The 20,413-nt window shown below is 40.2% G+C and overlaps 1 protein-coding gene across 1 annotated transcript; it reads right to left on the reverse strand.

Annotated features, from left to right (window-relative positions):
- Nucleotides 1-14,452: 14,452 nt before the first annotated feature.
- LOC308562505 (large ribosomal subunit protein eL29-like) lies at nucleotides 14,453-15,647 on the reverse strand. Its single transcript, XM_081148682.1, has one exon. It carries the CDS (start codon nucleotides 15,076-15,078, stop codon nucleotides 14,569-14,571), a length of 510 nt encoding a protein of 169 aa, XP_081004808.1. The 5' UTR covers nucleotides 15,079-15,647; the 3' UTR covers nucleotides 14,453-14,568.
- Between the last annotated feature and the right edge of the window lie 4,766 nt (nucleotides 15,648-20,413).

The following is a 20,413-nucleotide window of genomic DNA, read 5'->3' on the forward strand; positions in this document are numbered from 1 at the left end:
AGTCCCGAGGCCCTGAATACCATTTCTAGGCTGACAGCTTCAAACGGATACCTCTAGTCCTGACCCCTCGCCTGAGTTCGGGACTCAAATATCCAACTATCTACTTGTTATCTCTGATTGTATATCTAATAGGCATTTCACACGTAATCTGTCTTGCACAGAACTTTGATTTTTCCTCCCTTATTTCTTCCTCTATCTTCCCCTTCTCAGTAATGGCATCAACATCCAACCAGTGGCCAAAACAAACCCACCCTATCTTGTCAGGTCTCTGGCCTTCTTGTTGGTCTCCCTGTTTCTGTTCCTCTATTCAAAATTCTCCAATGGCTTCTCATCTCAAAGAACATCTAAATCCTGATCTTAGTCTATGATTTGCCCACCCACCTACCTCTGCATGACCTCGTCTCCTCCCACTTCCTCTCTGTTCACCCCAATCCCTACACGCTGACGCCCACCCGCATACCACGTGCGCTCCCACGCAGCACCTCTGCATCCACTGTTTCCTCTTCCTGGAGCACCCTTGCCTCAGGCATCAGCATGGCTTACTTCCTCACTTCTTTGCTCAAACATCACCCCATCAAAGAGGACTCTCCTGATTACCTAATCTAGGACTAGCCATCCCTGTCATTCTTTAGCCCCTCACGAAATGTTACTTTATCTCACTGTCACTACCTGGCACGTGCTGTTTATTACTATCTGTTTCCACGAGAGCGTAAGGTCTAGGAGAGTAGGGACTTGATCTCATTTGTCCCCTGCTCTATCCTCAGAGTCTAGAAGAGTGCCTGGCACATAGTAAGTGTTAAATAAGTATTTTTTGAATTAATTCATAAATCTTTATTCTCTTCTTGGACTCCTCGTGTTCGATCCATCTGAAAAAATCATCCTGTCATCTCAATTTCAAATCCACCCACTTTTACCCTGATTTAAGTCACCATCATCTCTTGCCAGGGCCACTGCTTAGCATCATGCCTGGCCTCTCTTGTTTTTTCTCTAAAATCCATTTTCCAAACTGCAGCCAGTGATTTTTTTTAAAACATAAACCAGGCTCCTTGTTTAAAACCTGTGAGTGGTTCCCAGGGCTCTCTGAATAAAGTCCAAACTCTAACCTGGCCTATAGGCCACGCAAGACCCGGCCCTGTTGCCCTCTCCCATCTCACACTCTCCCTTCCCTGCTCGCTGAGCTTTAGCCACACAAGACTGTCCTGTTTCTTGAATATACCAACTGTGTTCCTGCCTCAGGAACTTGGCACATGCTGCACTTTCTGTGCAGACAGCTCTTCCCCAGATAACCACATGACTGGCACCTCCTCTTTATCCAAGTCTCAACTTAAATTGTCACCTTCTCAGAGAGTGACCCTTCCTGGCCATTCATCTAAGCCAGGCCTGACACAGTCACTCCCTTTCATGTTATAGCCCTTGGTTTTCTTCATAACACGTAAGCTGTTAATTCGCTCGCGTATTTTTCTGCCCTCTCCAGTAAGATATCCTGCCTTGTTCTCCATTATATTTCCAGTATACTATATAAATCTTGGCATTATTATTATTATCAGCAGTAGTAGTATTCGCACAAGAATAGTTATTCATCAGCTATTTGTTAAATTGAATTAAATTTGGAGGCTTTTAAATTTTTTTTCTTGAACAAGTAAATTTTAGTACAACTGTTCTAAGTTTTCAGTCAATGATATTATTATTTGTATTGGTAAAACTAATAAATGGTAGCAAACAGCACCAGAACCTCAGGGGCTTAAATCAATCAAAGTGTATTTTGCATTCATTTCCCTGTTAATTGAAGGTGTTATGTGGGCAGAGTTCTCCACACTGATTCCAGGACCCAGGTCCTTCCATCTGGTGGCTCTACCATACTCTACCTTCATATTGTCCACTGCATTCTCTTCATCTGACTTGTCAGCATGCAAAGAGAAAGAGCAAGCCAAGGACCTCCCTGGAAATGTTGGGGGCCAGGCCTGGAAGGGGGTGACAACACTTTTACCCACATTCCATTGACCAGAACTAATCATGTGGCTCCACCTTAACCCCAGGGGAGGCCCTTTGACTAAGAGCTGCCTGGGGACAGGACTCGGGGTTGCCAGGGCCGGAGAGCACCTGTTCCACGTCTGCAGCACCCCTGCACGTTCCGCAGGGCGCGCCCTGACTTCCAGGGGCCTGCCGCATGAACGAGTTTGATGATCGCCTTTTCCGTACTGGGGTTTCCCAGGAATTGACAGATCAACCTCAGCAGATAAAGACCAATCTGTCCATCTGTCAGAGCGGATGGACACGAAGCTCCGCCAGAACAATGCCATCCCCTCAGCATGCTTTTCCGGCATTCCTAGTACAGCGTTTGAGCCCCACTTCTAGTCACAGCATCAGCCCAAACTTATGATCTTTAACAGCTAGTTTGAGCCTCTGAACTTCAAGGCCTAGTTTCTTGTTAAGACAAATGGATTTTGAGCGTCGGTTTTAAGCTGACTCATCTTTACTAGTGGTTTCTCTCTTTTAGCTCATCTTAGACTTAAGCTAACTTTTTGTGTTTGGCTGTACACAATATCTTATCACATATCTTAAGATACGTGATATCCAGTGTCATGAGAAACAGGCTAGTGAATTCATTATCAATAGCTCAGCCAGGGTGGGAACAAATTCAAATAGACAGCCATACAATGTTCTAAAGGAGTGGATTTGAATATTTTCAAGTTTGTTGTGAATGAAATCCGATGAGGGTAGGCCACAGAGCCCAGTGAAGACACTTTTACTTTCCCCTCCCTCTTCTTGGTTTACTCTCACTCACCTTGAGCTTAGCCTCTGATCTGCGTCTCACAACTGTCTCACTTAAGCAACTAATGGAAATTACAAGGCCCTAGAGACAAGGAAGAAAGGTATATTTAAAAACAATGTAGAATTTTATAAATAGAATGAAAAGATTCAAACCCTAGCCCCACTCCAAGAACCAGCACGAGGGCATAAGAGCAAAACACATGAAAATAAGTGTGGAATCTGATACGGTTCTGATTTTGTTCATTTCTTTGACAAAATTAAATATCAACATACATCCAGCTAGACACATTTAGGAACAAAAAGCAGATAAAAGAGACCACTTGAGGAGAGAAGATATATAGAAGCAGAACAACTGTATAACAACCTTAAGGCCCTTTTTATTTATTTGAAGTAATTTGGTAAACGTAGGCCGTAGTCAAAAGTGTTATACATAAAAGGCAGAATACTGTGGAGCCGAGTGAGCGCAGGAAGCCGACAGGATACTCAAGGGAAGGCATCGTGTGGATTGGGGGTAAAGAGAGGAGATTCTCCAGGGAGGGGACAGCGTAAGAAGGGCATGAAGATGAAAATATATGAGTAAAAGAGAGATGAAGAAAACAATCTGCTGAAGTAGGGCATGTGTAGTGAGATGCTCTATAAGAGAAAATGGAAAAATATGATTTATTGAGCAAGGCTCGTTGTTAGCAGGCTAAGGAGTCCAGACCTCAAGTGATCAGAAATAGGGCAATAGTGTAGGGTCTTAATCAGGGGAGAGAGATGATGAAAGTGGTGACAAATCTGGCAGCAGTCTGTGGGATAAATTGGAGACGAGGGGACCAGTGAAGAGACTGCTGCAGTAATTTATATGGGACTTGATAGGGATTTGGCTCTGAGAGGTAGTGCTAAAACTGAGACCCAGGGACAAATCTAAGATGGAGAGATGCTTGAATGGTCGGATACAAGAAGTGTAGGAGAAGAGGGGTGAATGAGAAACCCTGGGATGGGGCAGTGATGGTGGCACTGAGCAGTAGGAACTTATGAAGTATATCATGCATCTTTCATTTTAAATTTTGCAACATTTATTACTGAGCTAGTTATCATGGAATATTTCTTTGTAATTTCTAATTCTCCTACACATGGTTAAGATTAAAGTTAATATTCTTGCTGGCTTTAGTTTCATATAACTTTGAAATTTACAAAGTTGAAGGGATTGACAATACACTTCAAAATAGTACACAGTTGCCAGACTGTGTTTTAATCTATAATAGAATAGCAGAACAACACTACATGTAACCAAAACGTATTTTACTAGGAGAGGCAAAATCAAAATGGTTCTTGAATAAGTGTAGCTGTTATAAGACTGCTAATTTCTCCTTAAGTATCATGTTAACCTTTTACATGACATTTTATGCTTTTTAATAATTACTTCTGTAGCAAGTAGAAATAGGTGCAACTGATGCCAAAAAGGCAAAGAAAGATCTACACTCTGCCAGAGTAAGGTAGACACCAGGAAAGATGTTAAAAACCTGGTGAAAAGCAAAGCATGCAAATTTCAGGAAGAAAGAAATGTCTGTATGTGAAATGAATGTAAACATGAAGATCATCCAGGAGCAAATGAGAAAGCAAAAGAGATAAAGCCTCCCCACCCACCAGCAGAGGATTTAAAAGGGAGAAAGCTGTGGTAAACAGAAGTGAGCTGGAGACCCAAAAATTTGAAATGTGTGAATTAGCATAAAATAAAACATTTAGTGGAAAAACTTCAGCCTTTGACATAGCGAAAAATAGAATCATTTCTCAGATTCAAGAGCCTCCAGTTTACCCAAAAAGTGTAAACTTCAGGCCAGAACAAAGGTGGCACAACTCACAGTGCTGTAGGAGAGAGCCAATGGGAACATGAGTAAGTTCTGCATTAGAAGAATTACGTTCAGGATCTCTGCCATGGTATTCCCAAAGGCAAGGCTGAAGAATTAAATAGTTCCCGACCAGCAATCCCACTTCTGGGTATATATCCAAAGAAAATGAAAACAGGATCTCAAAGAGAAATCTGCACTCCCATGTTCATTGCAGCACTATTCACAATATATGGAAACAACCTAAGTTGTCTGTCAGCATATGCATGATGAAGAAGATGTGGTGTATATGAATATTCGTATATATGAATATTATTCAGCCATGAGAAAGAAGGAAATCCTGCCATTTGTGACAACATGGATAAACCTTGAGGACATTATGCTAAGTGAAATAAGTCAGACAGAGAAAGACAAATATTTTCTGTATGACATCACTTATATGTGGAATCCAAAATAATTGAACTCATAGAAACAGAGTAGAATGGTGGTATCCAGGGGCTAGGAGTGGGGAAATGTTAATAGAATGGAACAAACTTCCAGCTATAAGATGAATAAGTTCTGGGCATCTAATGGACATTATGGTGATTATAGTTAATGATACCGTATTATACATTTGAAAGTTGCTAAGAGGGCAGATTTTAAAAAAACTTTTTTTAAAATTGATTTTTCCAAAGAGAGGAAGAGAGAAGGATAGAGATATAGAAACATTGATGAGAAAGAAACATCATCGATCGGCTGCCTGCTACGTGCTCCCCACTGGGAATCGAGCCCACAATCCAGGCATGCGCCCTGACCGGGAATCAAACCATAACCTCTTGGTTCTTGGGTCAGTGCTCAACCACTGAGCCACATCAGTCAGGAAAGAGAGTAGATCTTAAATGTTCTCACCACAAAAAACAAGTGGTAATTATGTGACACGTTGGAGGTGTCAGCTAACATCATGGTGGTAATCACTTTGCAACTTATAAGTGTATCAAGTCAACACATGATAGATACTTACAAAATATTAAATGTGAGTTATATCTCAATAAAACTGGGAAATAAAATAACATGCTCCCAAAATTTGGATGCATAAATGAGACTGTAGAAAGAGGAAATTGGGAATTTATTTAGAATTAAGGTATATATCAGGAATTTCTAGTTGGTCTCCAATATCTAATCTTCCCTTCTTACTCAGAACAGAATTCCCAAATGTCAGCAAGGCACACATGGCTGCCTAAAATAAAGACTGTATTTCCCAGCATCTCTTGAGGCTGAGGTGTATCCATCTGACTCATTTTTGGTCAATGGGTTATAAGAGGAAGTGGTGTGTGCAAATTTAGAAATGTCTTTAAAAGAAAGGAGCATGCCCTCTTCTTGTGATTTTTTTCATTCCTGGTCACTGAAAAAGAAGTGTGATGGTTGAGACTAGAAAAGCCACTTCAGACCTCAAAATGAAAGCCACACATTGAAGATGGTGACACAAGAATACAGGAGCCTGGGTCCCTGGTAATAATGAAATCTTCGTACCAACCATAGATAAGGTTTACTTGAAAGTGAGATCAACTTCTATCTTGGTAGAGTCCCTGATAATTACTTAACTAAAAAAGTTATCTCTAGGATAACTAGAACTTACAGAGGTAGGACAGGCCCAACCAAAGCAAACCGGTATAAGGCTTCCAGCACTAGGAAAGCAGGCAGGGTCCTTTGAAAGTAACTATTAGGGTGAGTCTGATCAGCCTTAATGAGCATAAGTTTTAGCTTGACACTGAGAAAAAAGGGAAATAAGTTAATCAAACCACCTAATTAGACGACTGACCAGGTGAGGCTTGGAGAAAGTGATGAGAACATACTTAGCACCTTCTATGCTGAAAACACGCAAAATAAAAAAAGGGGGCTTTGGCTCTCAAGCTGAAAGTCAGGAGGAAGTCAATAAAGCGCTGAGTTTATCAGTTCGTTCCAAACATGGGAGAGCATGAACCTTGTATGTCAGGCTCAAAATCAGCAGCAACCTTGGAGACTTCTTTCAGGGCTAAGAAAGCACAGTAGAAATTTTCTGGGTAGAAAGTTCATGGTTAAATCATGACTATGTTGCTACAGGGTCTTGCCATCAGCTAACAATCTATGAGAGGAAACTAAAAATGTTAAATGAAAGTGAAGAAACCACAAAATCAAGGCAGTCTGAGAAATGGTAGACCTCATTTTATCACGCAAGTTGAAGAAGCACAGTTTGATAAGGCGGGGAGGCCCAGTCTGGGGGTCAACCAAAGGACTGCTCTTTGGAATTCACAAACACAGGGAATATCATGGTCTTGGCTTTGAGTGCTAGATAAGAGCGTACTTAGAAAGTAGTTTCATAGGAACCACTATGTAATAGTTGTTACAACACAATTTAGTTCCACATTCTGACAAGAAAACTCAAAATCTCCATTATGCTATTACCCAGCTTTAAAAAGGGAACTGTGACCAACCCACAGGCAGTAAATCAGAAATTTAAAAAAAAAAAAAGTTGAAAAGATTTACATAAAGAGAAATTAACTGAGAAAGCCAGGTTATTGCTTACATGTTACTAGAAGCCCAAGAAAAGTATTTACAATACGTTTTAAAATGTTTCTTAAAAAAAAAAAAAATCTATACGGCCATTAACTGTTAAAAAACAAACAAACAAAAATCACCTCTATTTTAGGAGGAATATCTTTTTTTTTTAATGTAAAGATTGAGCAAGTGAGAGGAAAGAGGAGACACCCAGTTTGAAGGGCAGGTGTAAGCGAGGAATTGGGCAGCAAAAAGAACGGTAAGTGCTGCTAGGGAGCTCCAGACACAGGGCTAAGAGAATGTGGAAGTCTGTCTGGAAGTCAGGGGGACCCCTTTTGATCATGGTGCAAAAGATCTGATTGAAGACGAAAGGAGGAAAGAGACTAAATGGAGTTTTTAGAACACTTTGCCTCCCAGACTCGGTTTGGATGTACGCTGCTGGGAAGCGGGAAGAGCCCGGAGCGTCCTACCCGTGGCTGGCAGGCAGGCCCCGCGGAGCCATCAGCTCAGGGGCGCCGCGGCTGTCAGGCTGCCAGGAGGAGCCTCGCCCCCACGGGAAGCCCGAGGATCACGTGCAAAAGCAACAGGAGACCTACTTTCATAACAGGAAAACTAGTGGGAGATAAAATCTAGCAGGAACACTACATATTTTTTAAATGTGGCAAAGTGGGGGGAAAACATGCTAAGTTAATAATAGCATCCTTGCAGAGAAAAGAACATGAAGACAGGGGGAATTGATGGACATAATTTATTGGGTCTAAACGTTCTTTACATGGGTTCCTGCTTCAAAAAATAAAAGGAAACAAAGCAAAACTCAGATCTGATTCAGACCTCACAGCACAGTGTCATTTTTCTGGATGACTTCGCCAGGCTGTGCAGGAACATGTGTTGCATCATTCTTGCTATAGCGAAGCGCTAAACTTCTTTCCAGCTCTCTTCCCCAGTTTTTCTCCTGAGGCAGTCCTTCCCTCCTCCCTCTTCACCCTGAGTGCTGCCCCCTGGGCTCCCCTTTGCCCTCTCTCCCTCTCCGAAATCCTGGTCACAGCACACTGTCCCCCTCACCCCCATCACCTACCCAGACCCAAAAAGGTCAGCTTGGGTTCAATGGATTCAGCAAGAATTTAGCCCATACATGAACTACTTACAACTCTTCAACTGTGCTCTTGGGAAGGCTTAATTCACATGGTCATCTAAGATCAAATGTTTTCGAAAAAAATTAAAATATTCTATTACCTTTGCACACATGGAAAAAAATAATAACAGCTAATACTTTTATAGCATTTACTAATGCTTTATGTCTATTATTTCCTTTAATCTCCATCATCATCATCTTCTCCCTCCTCCCCCTTTAACACATGAATAAACCGAGGCCACACTGTTTAGTTAGCTGGACAAGTTTCTGAACCCTGCTCCTCAGTCTGGCTCCAGAATCCACATTCTTAGCTACTATACCACACGGACCCTCATCTCTCCCCATTGGGATTCTCTTCTTCAGTTTCTGTCTCTGTGGATGGCACCCCTGCATATCCACTAACCCCCACCCCCTCACCCCCCACTTTCCACTCAGTATCTGGGCCTGCATGGGTTCCTGCAGCAGCCTCTCCCTGCCTGTGTTTTTGCAGGAGTGTGTACATTCTCTCCCTCTGCCCTCCTCTCCCCTCCCCTCCCCCCACACCATCTTCTCACCATACGTAACCAGAGTGTGGGGTGTCTGGTATTTCAAACCAGCACTTTCGCTTCTTGTGTAATAAGATTTTAAACACACACACACACACACACACACACCAAGAAACAAGATATTTTTAAATTATCAAAACAAAGATTTTGAGTGGGGTGTTATGAGACTAGATCTCAACATTTCTGAACCCCTGAGGGTGAAATTAGGGACAAAATGTATTGGAAATCTTCCAGTAATGTACTTCCTGTGGCTCTAAAAGTGGAAGTAAGACCACGTCTCCTGGGCAGGCTCTTCTTGGTTCTGGAAGGGAGCAAGTTAATGACCTCAGGGTAGTGGCCACTGGCGGTCCACATGGCAGTGGATGGTGGAGCCTGTCCCAAGTCAGCCCTCCCAAGGTTACCAGCACCCAGGATACTGGCAGTAAACAGAATGGATTTTAAAAGTAGATGGTTGGGAGCAGGCCACTTTGGGGTGGGAGTTTGTGGGGGTTGGGGGTTGGGAAGAATACTGTTTGGGTCTGGGGAAGGGCAGGTCTAACAGGAGTAAAACCCCTTTACCCTTCAAAGAACAACTGTGCGCCTTCAGCAAGGACCCAAAACCAACACCCAGACAAAACATGTTTTTTGGAACAGAATCAGCAAAAATGAAGTATTCTTGGAACTCAGCAAGGGGTTCCTCCAGCCTCAAGGGGCAGCTGAGTTCTGAGCAAAACATAAGAGGTACGAACAAGACCCTATAGATTACTGGCCATATAAAGGGTAGGGAGGAGCTAAGAAAGAGAGACTGCATTTCCCACTTACCTAGGCATGTGGGAAGTAGAGAAGGTTTTTGTTTTTTAAATGGAATGTGATCTTGTCTCTCAGCGTACATGAAATGGACCATATAAATTATATTAGCTATTATTATAATTACTTCCTTCTCTCCTTTCTATGTCTGAGACCCTGGCCTAGAACTGGTGCCTCCTCCTAATTTTCCTGAGCCAACACCGTATATCACTGTTTGACCCTACTCTGACATCATTTCTTCACCAAAGGGGGCCTATGCTTTGGTGAGATGTTCATGCTCTAGTCTGGGCCTCAAATTTGCAGGACCACAAATGCATTTGGTCAGTTCAGTCTGTATAATAGTGGGTAAATTGATTCACACTAATGAAATCCACAAGAGGATGATTCATGAACTGGGAGAGCAATATGTTACATTACAGAGAAAGATAAAAATGGCCTGAACAGCAAGGACATGCATCTGAACGGAACACGGTGTTTAGAATGACTCAGTCCACCCTAGAAGCTGAGAAACAAAGCAAAGCATTGCCTTGTCGACACAGAATCAAAGCAAAGCTGTTTGTATGCCGTCACAGGATACTTTAAAAAATCCTAGTTGACTGAGAAATTGCCTTCCATGATTGCTATGCTTGAAAAACCAAGACTGGTATCAAGAATGAGATGTTCCTCTCCCTTGAGGATACCAGAGTGAAACTGATAAATTCTTACAGCCCAGCCCTCTTTTCCCCATTATCAATGAGAGACACTCTTGTTCTATTAGTACCTGCCACCATGCTCAGAATTGTTAAACTTACATGTAATTTTTATCAGTTATAGTTTAATGGGTAATTTAGTTGGTGGCAAATAAGTCTAAGCATCATAGCATAGCACCCAAGAGCTAAAGGTACATCAGCCATCACCTAGCTCACTGGTTTTTAAATTGTGTTTCATGGGTCCAAGGGCCTGCTGAGCAGGAGGAGGCTGAGTAGATGGGTTGTAGCTGACCACCCCCTTGTAAAGAGTTTGGCTTATTTAAAGTGCAGAAGCCACTGATATATTTTAGTACAGAATGACAGGATGACAGTGACATTTTAAATAAGCAGTTTGGAGAGTGTTATTGGGGGAAGACAAGGGTTGAAGTGAGAAGACCACCTAGGAAGGTATAGTATTTGTCCAGGGAGATATGATGGTATGATCAGGATGATAGCAGCAGAGCTGGAGAGAAGTGGATGGATTTGAGATGTAATTAAGAGGTAGAAAGATAGGACTTGGCTAGTGAGGGAGCAGAAGTTATCAAAGATTCATTCATTTATCTCATCTAGAAAATTTATTGAGTGCTTACAATGGGCTAGGCACTCATTACAACAGGGTTACGTGCTCAACTAGAGAGCCAAGTCCCTGCCTTTCCTGGATTTCATATTCTAGTGAATAAAGACAGACGGTAGACCAGAACGCAAAAAGGCAAAATATTAACATGCTTGGGAAGAGCCTGAGATATCACCTGCAGGCTCACATCCTTCCTTCCCCTTCTCTCAGGGATCATTGTCCTGTGCCATCTGTTGTCCAATCAACCAGTTTCTCAACTCCCCGAAAATCATTTAATATATTTTGTCCAGTTTTTCAGTTTGTAAGACCAAAGGTGAACTTACTCCCTGTTATTTCATCATGGACAGAAGTGCAAGTGACTTTTTTTGCACAGCTTTGATATAAAGGATAAAGGAAAGGGAGGGGTCAAAATTTACCACCAGGTTCTGTCTCCAATAGCTCAGTAGATGGTTGGGAAGAAGAGGCTAATGGCTTGGGATTTTCCTCCCACTCTCCCTCCCCCTTCTCTCCCTTCCTTCTTCCTTCCCTTCCCTCCCTTCCTTCCTCCCTCCCTCCCTTCCTCCCTCCCTCTCTCCATTCTTTCCTTCCTTCCTTCCTTCCCTCCCTCCCTCCCTCCCTCCCTCCCTTCCTTCCTTCCTTCCTTCCTTCCTTCCTTCCTTCCTTCCTTCCCTCCCTCCCTCCCTCCCTCCCTCCCTCCCTCCCTCCCTTCCTTCCTTCCATCCTTCCTTCCTTCCTTCCTTCCTTCCTTCCCTCCTTCCGTGTATGTGTACTTTAAAATTTGTTTTGTTTTGAATATTCTTGAGAGCAGAGTAATGATAGAAAGGATGGAAATCAACAGAGTAGTTCCGGACATGTTGAGTTTGGGGTGCCTTATGTAAGATATGATGCTAGAGTTCAAAGAGGAGGAGGTGGGTGGTATCCTTGGTCACCTGTGCATGTGGAGAGTTCACCGAGGCAAAGAATCCTACAGAGGGAACAGATTTGTGGGGGGAGATCTAGAGCTCAGATTTTGAGATGTTAAGTCTATGAGACATTCAAATAAGAGTATCAAGTAGGCAGTTCAATATTTATACCTGGAGCTCAAATAAGAGCCCTGGGCTGCAGATATAAACTTGAGGCTCTTCAGCATGTAGGGAACATTGACATCATGTAAAAGGATGAGGTTACTTCAGAAGAGAGAGAAGAGAAAAGAAGAGGAGAGGAGAGCAGACAAGACAAGACAGGAGGGCCCAACAACGAGCTGAGGACATCAGCATTTCGAGGCTACACAGGAGAAACCATCAGAGCGGAATAAAAGCACTGGCCACAGGTGCAAGGGAAACCAGAGAGAGCATTTGCAAAGGGAAAGAGCATTTCAAGAGGAAATTTCAGTTGTTTTAAATGCTGCTAAGAGGTCAAATAAGTTTTAAAAATGTTAGGACTCCATTGGATTTAATAACTTGGAAGTCGTTAGTAAGCTTCTCAGGAGCACTTTTGGTGGGATGGAGCAGGGGAAGTTGGACCAGAGTCAGTGAAGAATGAATGGGAGGTAAAGTGAAGGCCGCATATGCAGACAGCTCTTCCATGGGGAACGGAAAAGAAGGGTAATTCTGGAGAGTCATGATGACTTAGGAAAGGTTTGTTGTTTACTTTTAAAATGTAAGACACATCCCCAGGAAAAAAACCGTGTATGACCAGCTCAGCCACATCTTGTCTCCGACGACCAGCTGCCCGAGAACATCATCCTGATCAGCGCTTCTCACCAGCAGGCTCTAAGCTCAGCTTTCACTGAACTTCAAGATGAAGAACCACCTGCAGCATGTGAGCCACTTGCTTCAGCTCCTGCGAGGCCTGTGGTCCCAGGTCCTGGGCTGCTGCGCGTGTCAGCTGCCACGGCAGAGAGGGCTTTCCCTGCCAGCTAATTGCAGTTTTTAAAATTTTTGTTTTTACCATATATATATATATACTTAGAATTTTACTGTATTTTTTATTATACTATTGAGTAAAATAAAATGCATTTTAAATGAAAATAATAAAAATAATAACAAAATAAATAAATAAATAAAATGTAAGACACAGCATATTTAGATGATAAAGCCAAGAGGTTAAAATGCAGAGATAGAGACTAACAAAAGAGCAAGGCTCCTGAAAGGGCTCCAGAGATGTCCAGGGTCCAGAACCCACTGTCTAAGGGCCGTTACTGTACTCTCTTCGGTTAGCTTTGGCAGATCTCCTCTAACCCATTAAGACCTCTCTAAAAGCAAGATCAGGCCCTTGATTCTTTCTGAGCCCACATGTGGTATAGCCTACAATAAGTGTATGAAATATTTTTTTCAATAAATTAATGTATACATAATGCAAATGAATGAATAAAATTTATCTAGTAAAATCTGCCCTGAAAAGAAGAGCAAATATATCCATGTACTTAATTGCTTTGAGATCAGAAAATATTTTTGGTAGATTTTGGTTAATGTCCCCAGTGTAGAGAATACAATAAAAACAAAATTCTTATTATTAATATTTTAGAGACAAAGTGATTTTTTTTCCAAATTAATCACAACTGATGAATGGTTACTTCCTGTGTAGATCCAAAGGCTTCTTTCAGCATTCTAGGGCAAAGAGTAATTGCTGTATTTTACATCTGAAACCCATTCCCATTTATCAAAATACACTTTAGTTTGGAGAGTGCCACATAATTATTTCCATTATTTCTATTACATCTCTCTATGTTGACATAGTATTATTATGCCATCAATTCTCAGTCATGAGACTAATGATAAAATCAAATCCTGGATAATCCACATCAGTGAATAATAAATAGAATAGAGGACAGTCGGTTTGTCATCCTAATTTGGGCTCATTTGGTCTAATAACCCCATGTCAACTCACTGATGACAGAGGTTCAGCTCAGAAGCCTTTTGTGTGGCAAAGGGTCTACTCAGGATTTTTTAATTTCTGAGATTTATTCACAAGTGGATTAAGAACTAGCTAAAAGGATAGACCCCTCTAGAGGAATACAGTTATATAGTTCAAGGACATGGCAAAAGGCAAAATTAGATTCATAGCATTTAGAGCTAAGAATTAGAACTAAAAAATCACCCAGTCCTTCCCTCTCATTTTACAGATGAAAATAAAACCCAGAGTAATTGCATGACTAGCTCATGGTCACACAATGAGTTAATGAAACATCTTCCTGATAAATGGCATCCCATCTTACTCCTAGTCCAGTGCTCTACACCAGCTTGCATCCCCAAAGGGTTTTTGTTTTATTATTTTTTTGTCTACTCCAGGGAAAAAAAATTGTCTCCAAATTCAAAAGGAAATTTTAAAATGTAAAGAATAAATTGAAACCTAAGAGAGATAAAGCATTAAGGAAAATTCTGATTTTTGAAACTTATACTACTCTAGACAGGTTCCCAACTCATGGAATCCTTTCAAGCCCCTGTGAGGTTTTATCCCCATTTACAGATGAGGAAACAGAGGTCACATAGACTAAATAATTTACTGCAGGTCATACAACTAGCAAGTGATGTAACAGACAAGAATTGAGGTCTAGAACTCTAGCTACACTTTTTTTTTTTTTTTTTGACCGACAGATCCTGACTCAGGTTTATTTGTATAAATAGCACAGGAGGACACCAGCTCCATGCAGACAGCAGCCCGGGTGTCACATCAGTCCTTCTGCCCTCACATCCGCAGACAGAGGCTTCTACTGTGGAGCCTTCGTGGGGGCCTGGGCACCTTTGGGAGCCAGAGCCTGGGCATTTTTGGGAACTGGAGCCTGAGCCGAAGCTGGGGCTGCACCTGCACCCACAGCCTGGTGCTCGGTTGGAGTCTTATCCTTGGCCTTGGCCTTTGGCCGGCACAGCCTGAGACTCTTGGCGATGCGGGCACGAGCACATTTCCCAAGCTTGGGGTGAGCGATGTAAACAAGTCGACTGAGCTTGTGGCTGCTGCCTTTTGAAACCCTGGGCTTGACCTCCTTGGGCTTTATGAGGGCCTTGATAGCCTCTGCGAGTGCACTCATGACCTTGGCGTTGTTGGCCTGCATCTTTTTCAGGCCCTTCTTATTGTGCATCTTGGCAAAACACATGTTCCTTAGAAACTTGGGGTCTACCCCCTTAAGAAATTCATATCTTTGTGATCGGGGTTTCTTGATGCCATTTCTGTGCCATTTTCGGGACTGGTTGTGCGTGGTGTGGTTCTTGGACTTGGCCATCTCTGCGCCCAAGCCCGCGGCAACTTGAAGCGCCTGGGACCAGAAAAGCTAAATACACTTCTTTGTCCACTATGTTATACTTCAAATGACATCACACCTCCCCAGACAGATCACAACCCCAAATACGGAAACTCTGAGATGTAATTTTGCAACCAACATCGGCAATCTTTTAGTGGGGGAGGAAAATGGGGGAGGGCATGAAGAACAAATGGTGCCAGAGACTGGAAAATAGTTTTTGATTGTGAAATTCGAGAAAGCCTAGATTCTGGGAACTCCAGTTCGGTCAAAGCAAATTCTTAATTTCAAACCTTGGCAAAATTCTAGAATAAAATTATTAAATACTAGATGGTTTGTTAACCATTTAGAAAAGAATGCTGTGATCCCATGGAGCCAACATGGGTTCACTAAGGTCATGATGCCAAACCATCAAACATATCCACTAGGAAATTAGATTAAGTCTGTTGGGATTTCATTGTGGTCAAGTTGAAAATATGTGATTAAGATAATAGGATAGTTGGATATGTTCACAACTGGTTGAAGTTGCCTGTGGCCTGTCATATGACCCTGCCTGATATAATTCCATTAAAAATTTCAGCAACATCTTTTTTCAACTTTGGAAATTGTCAGATTTGTGGATAACTCAAAGTTTAATGGGACATGATATATGATAAAAACAATTATTTTGACATACTGAAATGATAGTCAATGACTCCATTTTAGATTTAACAGGGAAAACTACAGTTATACTTTTAAATGAAAATAAATTGATGAGTAGATAACAAATGATGACAGGTAGATAGGCTGATGATGATGATAGATGATAGATAGATGATAGATGATAGATAGATAGATGATAGATAGATAGATAGATAGATAGATAGATAGATAGATAGATAGATAGATAGATGGATAGATAGATGGATAGATAGATATAGATAGATAGATAGATAATAGATAGATAGGTAGATGATTGATAGATAGATAGACAGATAGATAATAGATAGATAGATAGATAGATAGATAGATAGATAGATAGATAGATAGATAGACAGATATAGACAGATGATAGATAGATAGATAGATAGATAAGATAGGTGATAGATAGATAGATAGATAGATAGATAGATAGATAGATAGATAGATAGATAGATAGATAGATAGATGGATAGATAGATGGATAGATAGATATAGATAGATAGATAGATAATAGATAGATAGGTAGATGATTGATAGATAGATAGACAGATAGATAATAGATAGATAGATAGATAGATAGATAGATAGATAGATAGATAGATAGATAGATAGATAGATGATAGATAGATAGATGATAGATGATAGATAGACAGATGATAGAATTACAAACATTCCAAACAGAGAACATCTGACAACCAAAATTCATGGGAGAGAAAAGACTGAAGTTTAAATGACTACAGGTTCACAAACCAACAGTCATACACAGGTGACAAATAACATAATATGTAAGAGCTTGAGCTTCGACATCAGCATAGCTGGACTCACAGACCAAGTCCACCATGTAGCAGTTGTGTGACCTTGAGCAATGTGCTTAACTTTAAAGCCCCTGGTTCCTAGTCTATAAAATAAGTATTATTTAATGTCACATTGCTAGTAATAGAGCTTGGATTACAATTCAATTCTTCTGATTCCTCATCTGGTGCTTTTTCCATGGAAGGCTACCTTCAAATGGTTGAAAAAGACATTTTAGGGAAAAAACTTAGGAGTATTCCTTGGGACCTTAGAAGGTCAGCCAACATCAGATCAATAGAGGGAAATTATCAAAAAGCCAATTTCAGCTCACTTCAGGGGAGAATTTTGCACCTGGCAGGCCAACATGGAACGGGCTTCCCGCAAGCAGAGCAGTCATGGCATGCCGAGCGACCCGGCGGCGGTCGGAGGGATTCCAATGAGAATGGAAAGTGGGGCCAATGAGCTCTGAGGTCTCTTCAGCTCTAGGATTCATAGATCTCTGTGATTCTGCGTTTCTATGAGGGCTTCTCCCCCATGCACCTAAGACCCCTCACCTCCCAAAGGCCCCACCTCCAAACACCATCACATTAGGTTTCATCATATAAATTTGGGGTGAGGGGAGACAAACCAAAAATAAAATAAAATTAGGGGAGTATAATTCTCAGGCAGCTAGGACTTGAGTTGACAAGTGTCCAGAGAGGATGGAGGTACAGAAAAGTGAGCCCAACATTTGATAATTACATTTAAGGCACTTTCCAAATTCTTAAGCTATACAGGGAAAGAGGCAAAGGTCTCACTGTACTAAAGATTAAAGAAAGAAAAACTTGGGAGTTTAAGAACTACAAAGAAGGGAATGCCCTGGTAAATACTCCAACTCTCATTTGAGATATCTGGAAGTGCACACCACATAGATGAGATTCAAACCAAACACAGGTGAACCACAGCTCACTCTCAAAACAGCCCTCCTTCAACGGCCTGTTAAAAGATGGCATAATCCTTCCTGGAGAAAGATTATTTCCTCCAGAGTTCCTTACAATTTTCATACAAAATGTCTGGCCTTTAATCAATAATTACCAGCCATAAAAGAAAAAAAAAAAAAGACCAAAAAAGTAAATAAGCAGTAGAAACAGTCATACAGGTGACCCAGACATTGGAGGTACCAGAGACAGACTTTAAAATAATTGAAATAACTGTGATTTGCATGCTCAAGAAAATAAATGACAAGATGGAAATTATCACCAAAGGGGAGAAGACACAAAATGGGCAAGAGCAATAGATAAAGAGAGAATATCCTAGATAGTTCAAAACCTCACAAAGCCATCCAGGAAAAACCTGAAATGCTCTAGAATTTAAGTAGGATAAACATAAAGAAAAACCACACCTTCGTATATCAACATAAAACTAATGAAAATAAAGATGAAGACAAAAGTACTAAAAGCAGCCAGAGGAAACAAACACATTACTTTCAGAGGAGCAACAATGAGACCAATGAGACAACGACAAAAGGTGCTGAAAGAAAATAAGTACCACTGAGTGAAAATGTACTTCAAAAATGAAGATAAAGGCATTTTTAGGCAAATAATTCATTGCCAGGAGACTTCCAATAAAGGAAATATTATGTGGTGATGGACATTAACTAGACTTATTGTGCTGATTATGCTGATCACTTCACAATATAGTCAAACATAAAATCATTGTTATGCACCTGAAACTAATAAATGTTGGTGTTAATTATATCTCAATAAAAAAGAAAAAATGAAATATTAATGAAAACTCTTATATAAGGGAAATAATGTCATATAAACACATAAAAAGCAGGAACAGAAAGGGTAAATCTGAGACATTAATTTTTATTGTATCAAGCAGCAATAAAAATATTTTGTAGAATTAGAAATGTATACAGAATTAAAATGCATACCAACAAAACAAAAAGAAGCAAAAAGAGGAGATGAGTTAAATTATTATTTAAAAAGCATTGTTTAACAGGAAATAGTAAGGATATAAATTATACTAAATGCAAATAAGGAATGATATTGTAATCTCTAAAGTAATAACAACAAAAAAATGGTAAAAGAATATATAACAAGCAAGCTAATAAAAGGAAAAAAATATTAAAAAACACTTGATTAAATGAAAATAAGGCCAAAAACAGAGAGAAAAGGAAGCATAAAACAAGTGGACATAAAGAAAGCAAATATAAAAAAGATACCTATAAATCAAATAATCTCAGTAATTACATTAAATATAAGAATAATAAAAGCTCCCATTAAAAGACAAATACTGTCAGTCTAACAATCACAAGAACAGCTACAAAACCAAAACAACTATGCAGCTTACCAGATACACACCCTACTATGAGTACATCATTGAAAGCCTTTAATCTCGAAGAGACTGAAAGTAAAACATGGAAAGAGATAAACCATGTAAATGCTAACAAAAAAGTATTATAACCACATTATTATCGATCAAAGTAAATTTTACAGCAAGAGACATTATTAAAGATAAAAAGATATTCATAATAATAAAAATATAAATCCTTCAGGAAAGTATAATAATTCTAAATGATATAGATTCAAAAATTGAAGAACTGAAGAAAGAAATATGTAGTCACAGTAGGAGACTTTAGCAAACCCCTTAGCATATGAGAGGGGGAAATAGGCAAAAAACCAATAAATCAGCAAGGATGTAGGAGATAGGAATAACAAAATTAACAAATTTGATTTATTTGACTTATGTAGAACACTCCACCCAACAAATGACTACTCACTCATTCCAAGTACACATGAAACATCTACAAAATTGGCCTTATGCTCTTCATAAATAAATTCTCAACAAATTTCAAATTATTGAAATCATTCAGAGTATATCTACTGACCACAGTGAAATTCCCAAATGTTTAAAAATTAAGCAATTCATCTTTTAAAATAAATTAATATTTTTAAAAATCCACCCTGAGTCAAAAAATAAATCACAATAAAAATTACAAAACATTATTTTAATCCTCACCAGAGAATATGTTTTTATTGATTTTGAGAGAGAGAGGAAGGGAAAGAGAGAGAAACATTGATGTGAGAGAGAAACATAGATCGGTTGCCTCCCATATGTGTCCCGGCTGGGGGTTGAACTGCAACCTAGGTATATGCCCTGACTGGGAATAGAACCTGAAATCTTTTGGTGTACAGATGATGTTCCAACCAACTGAGCCACCCAGTCAGAGCTAGAGAACCCTTTTAACTATACTATAGTGAAAAGATGACATCAACCTGTGGAATGTGGCTACAACTATGCCTAAAGGAAGGTGTGTAGTGTTAAATGCATGTATTAGACAAAAAAAAGGGCTGAAAATCAATTACTTGAGGATCCATCTCAAGTTAGTACAGAAACAGCACATTTAATCCAAAAAATCAAGAAAAAATAAAAATAATAACATGAATTAATGAAATAGAAAACAAATGTACACAAGAGAAAATATAATAATAATAATGAACACCTAGCAAAACCAATCAAGGAAAAAGAATTCAGAAGTTACCAAAATAAAAAATGGAATGAAAAAGGAAATATCACTACAGATTCTACAGACATTAAAAAACAAAAAGAGACCCAGTCAGAGGCTCCAGGTTGCTGTATGGGACCTAAGGTGATGGGTCTGGTAAGGCATGACAATAGTCCTTGTCCCCATACAGAGGCAAGTTTGCAGCTCAATTCTTCCCGTGTTGACCCAAACCAGGACCAGGATAGGGGCCACTGGCTGGTGCCTATCAGACAATGTCAGCAGTCACACTGACAAACCCAGCTCAGGTAAATACTGCCTCATTCTCCAGGTCTTCACCTACCCTCATCCCCAACC

This window comes from Miniopterus schreibersii (genome assembly GCF_964146895.1).
Source record: "Miniopterus schreibersii genome assembly, chromosome: 10".
In the NCBI taxonomy this organism is placed as follows: domain Eukaryota; kingdom Metazoa; phylum Chordata; class Mammalia; order Chiroptera; family Miniopteridae; genus Miniopterus; species Miniopterus schreibersii.

Bases quoted from the DNA above. Each gene is read 5' to 3' on its own strand.
- LOC308562505 (XM_081148682.1), bottom strand. From the start codon at position 15,078: ATGGCCAAGTCCAAGAACCACACCACGCACAACCAGTCCCGAAAATGG.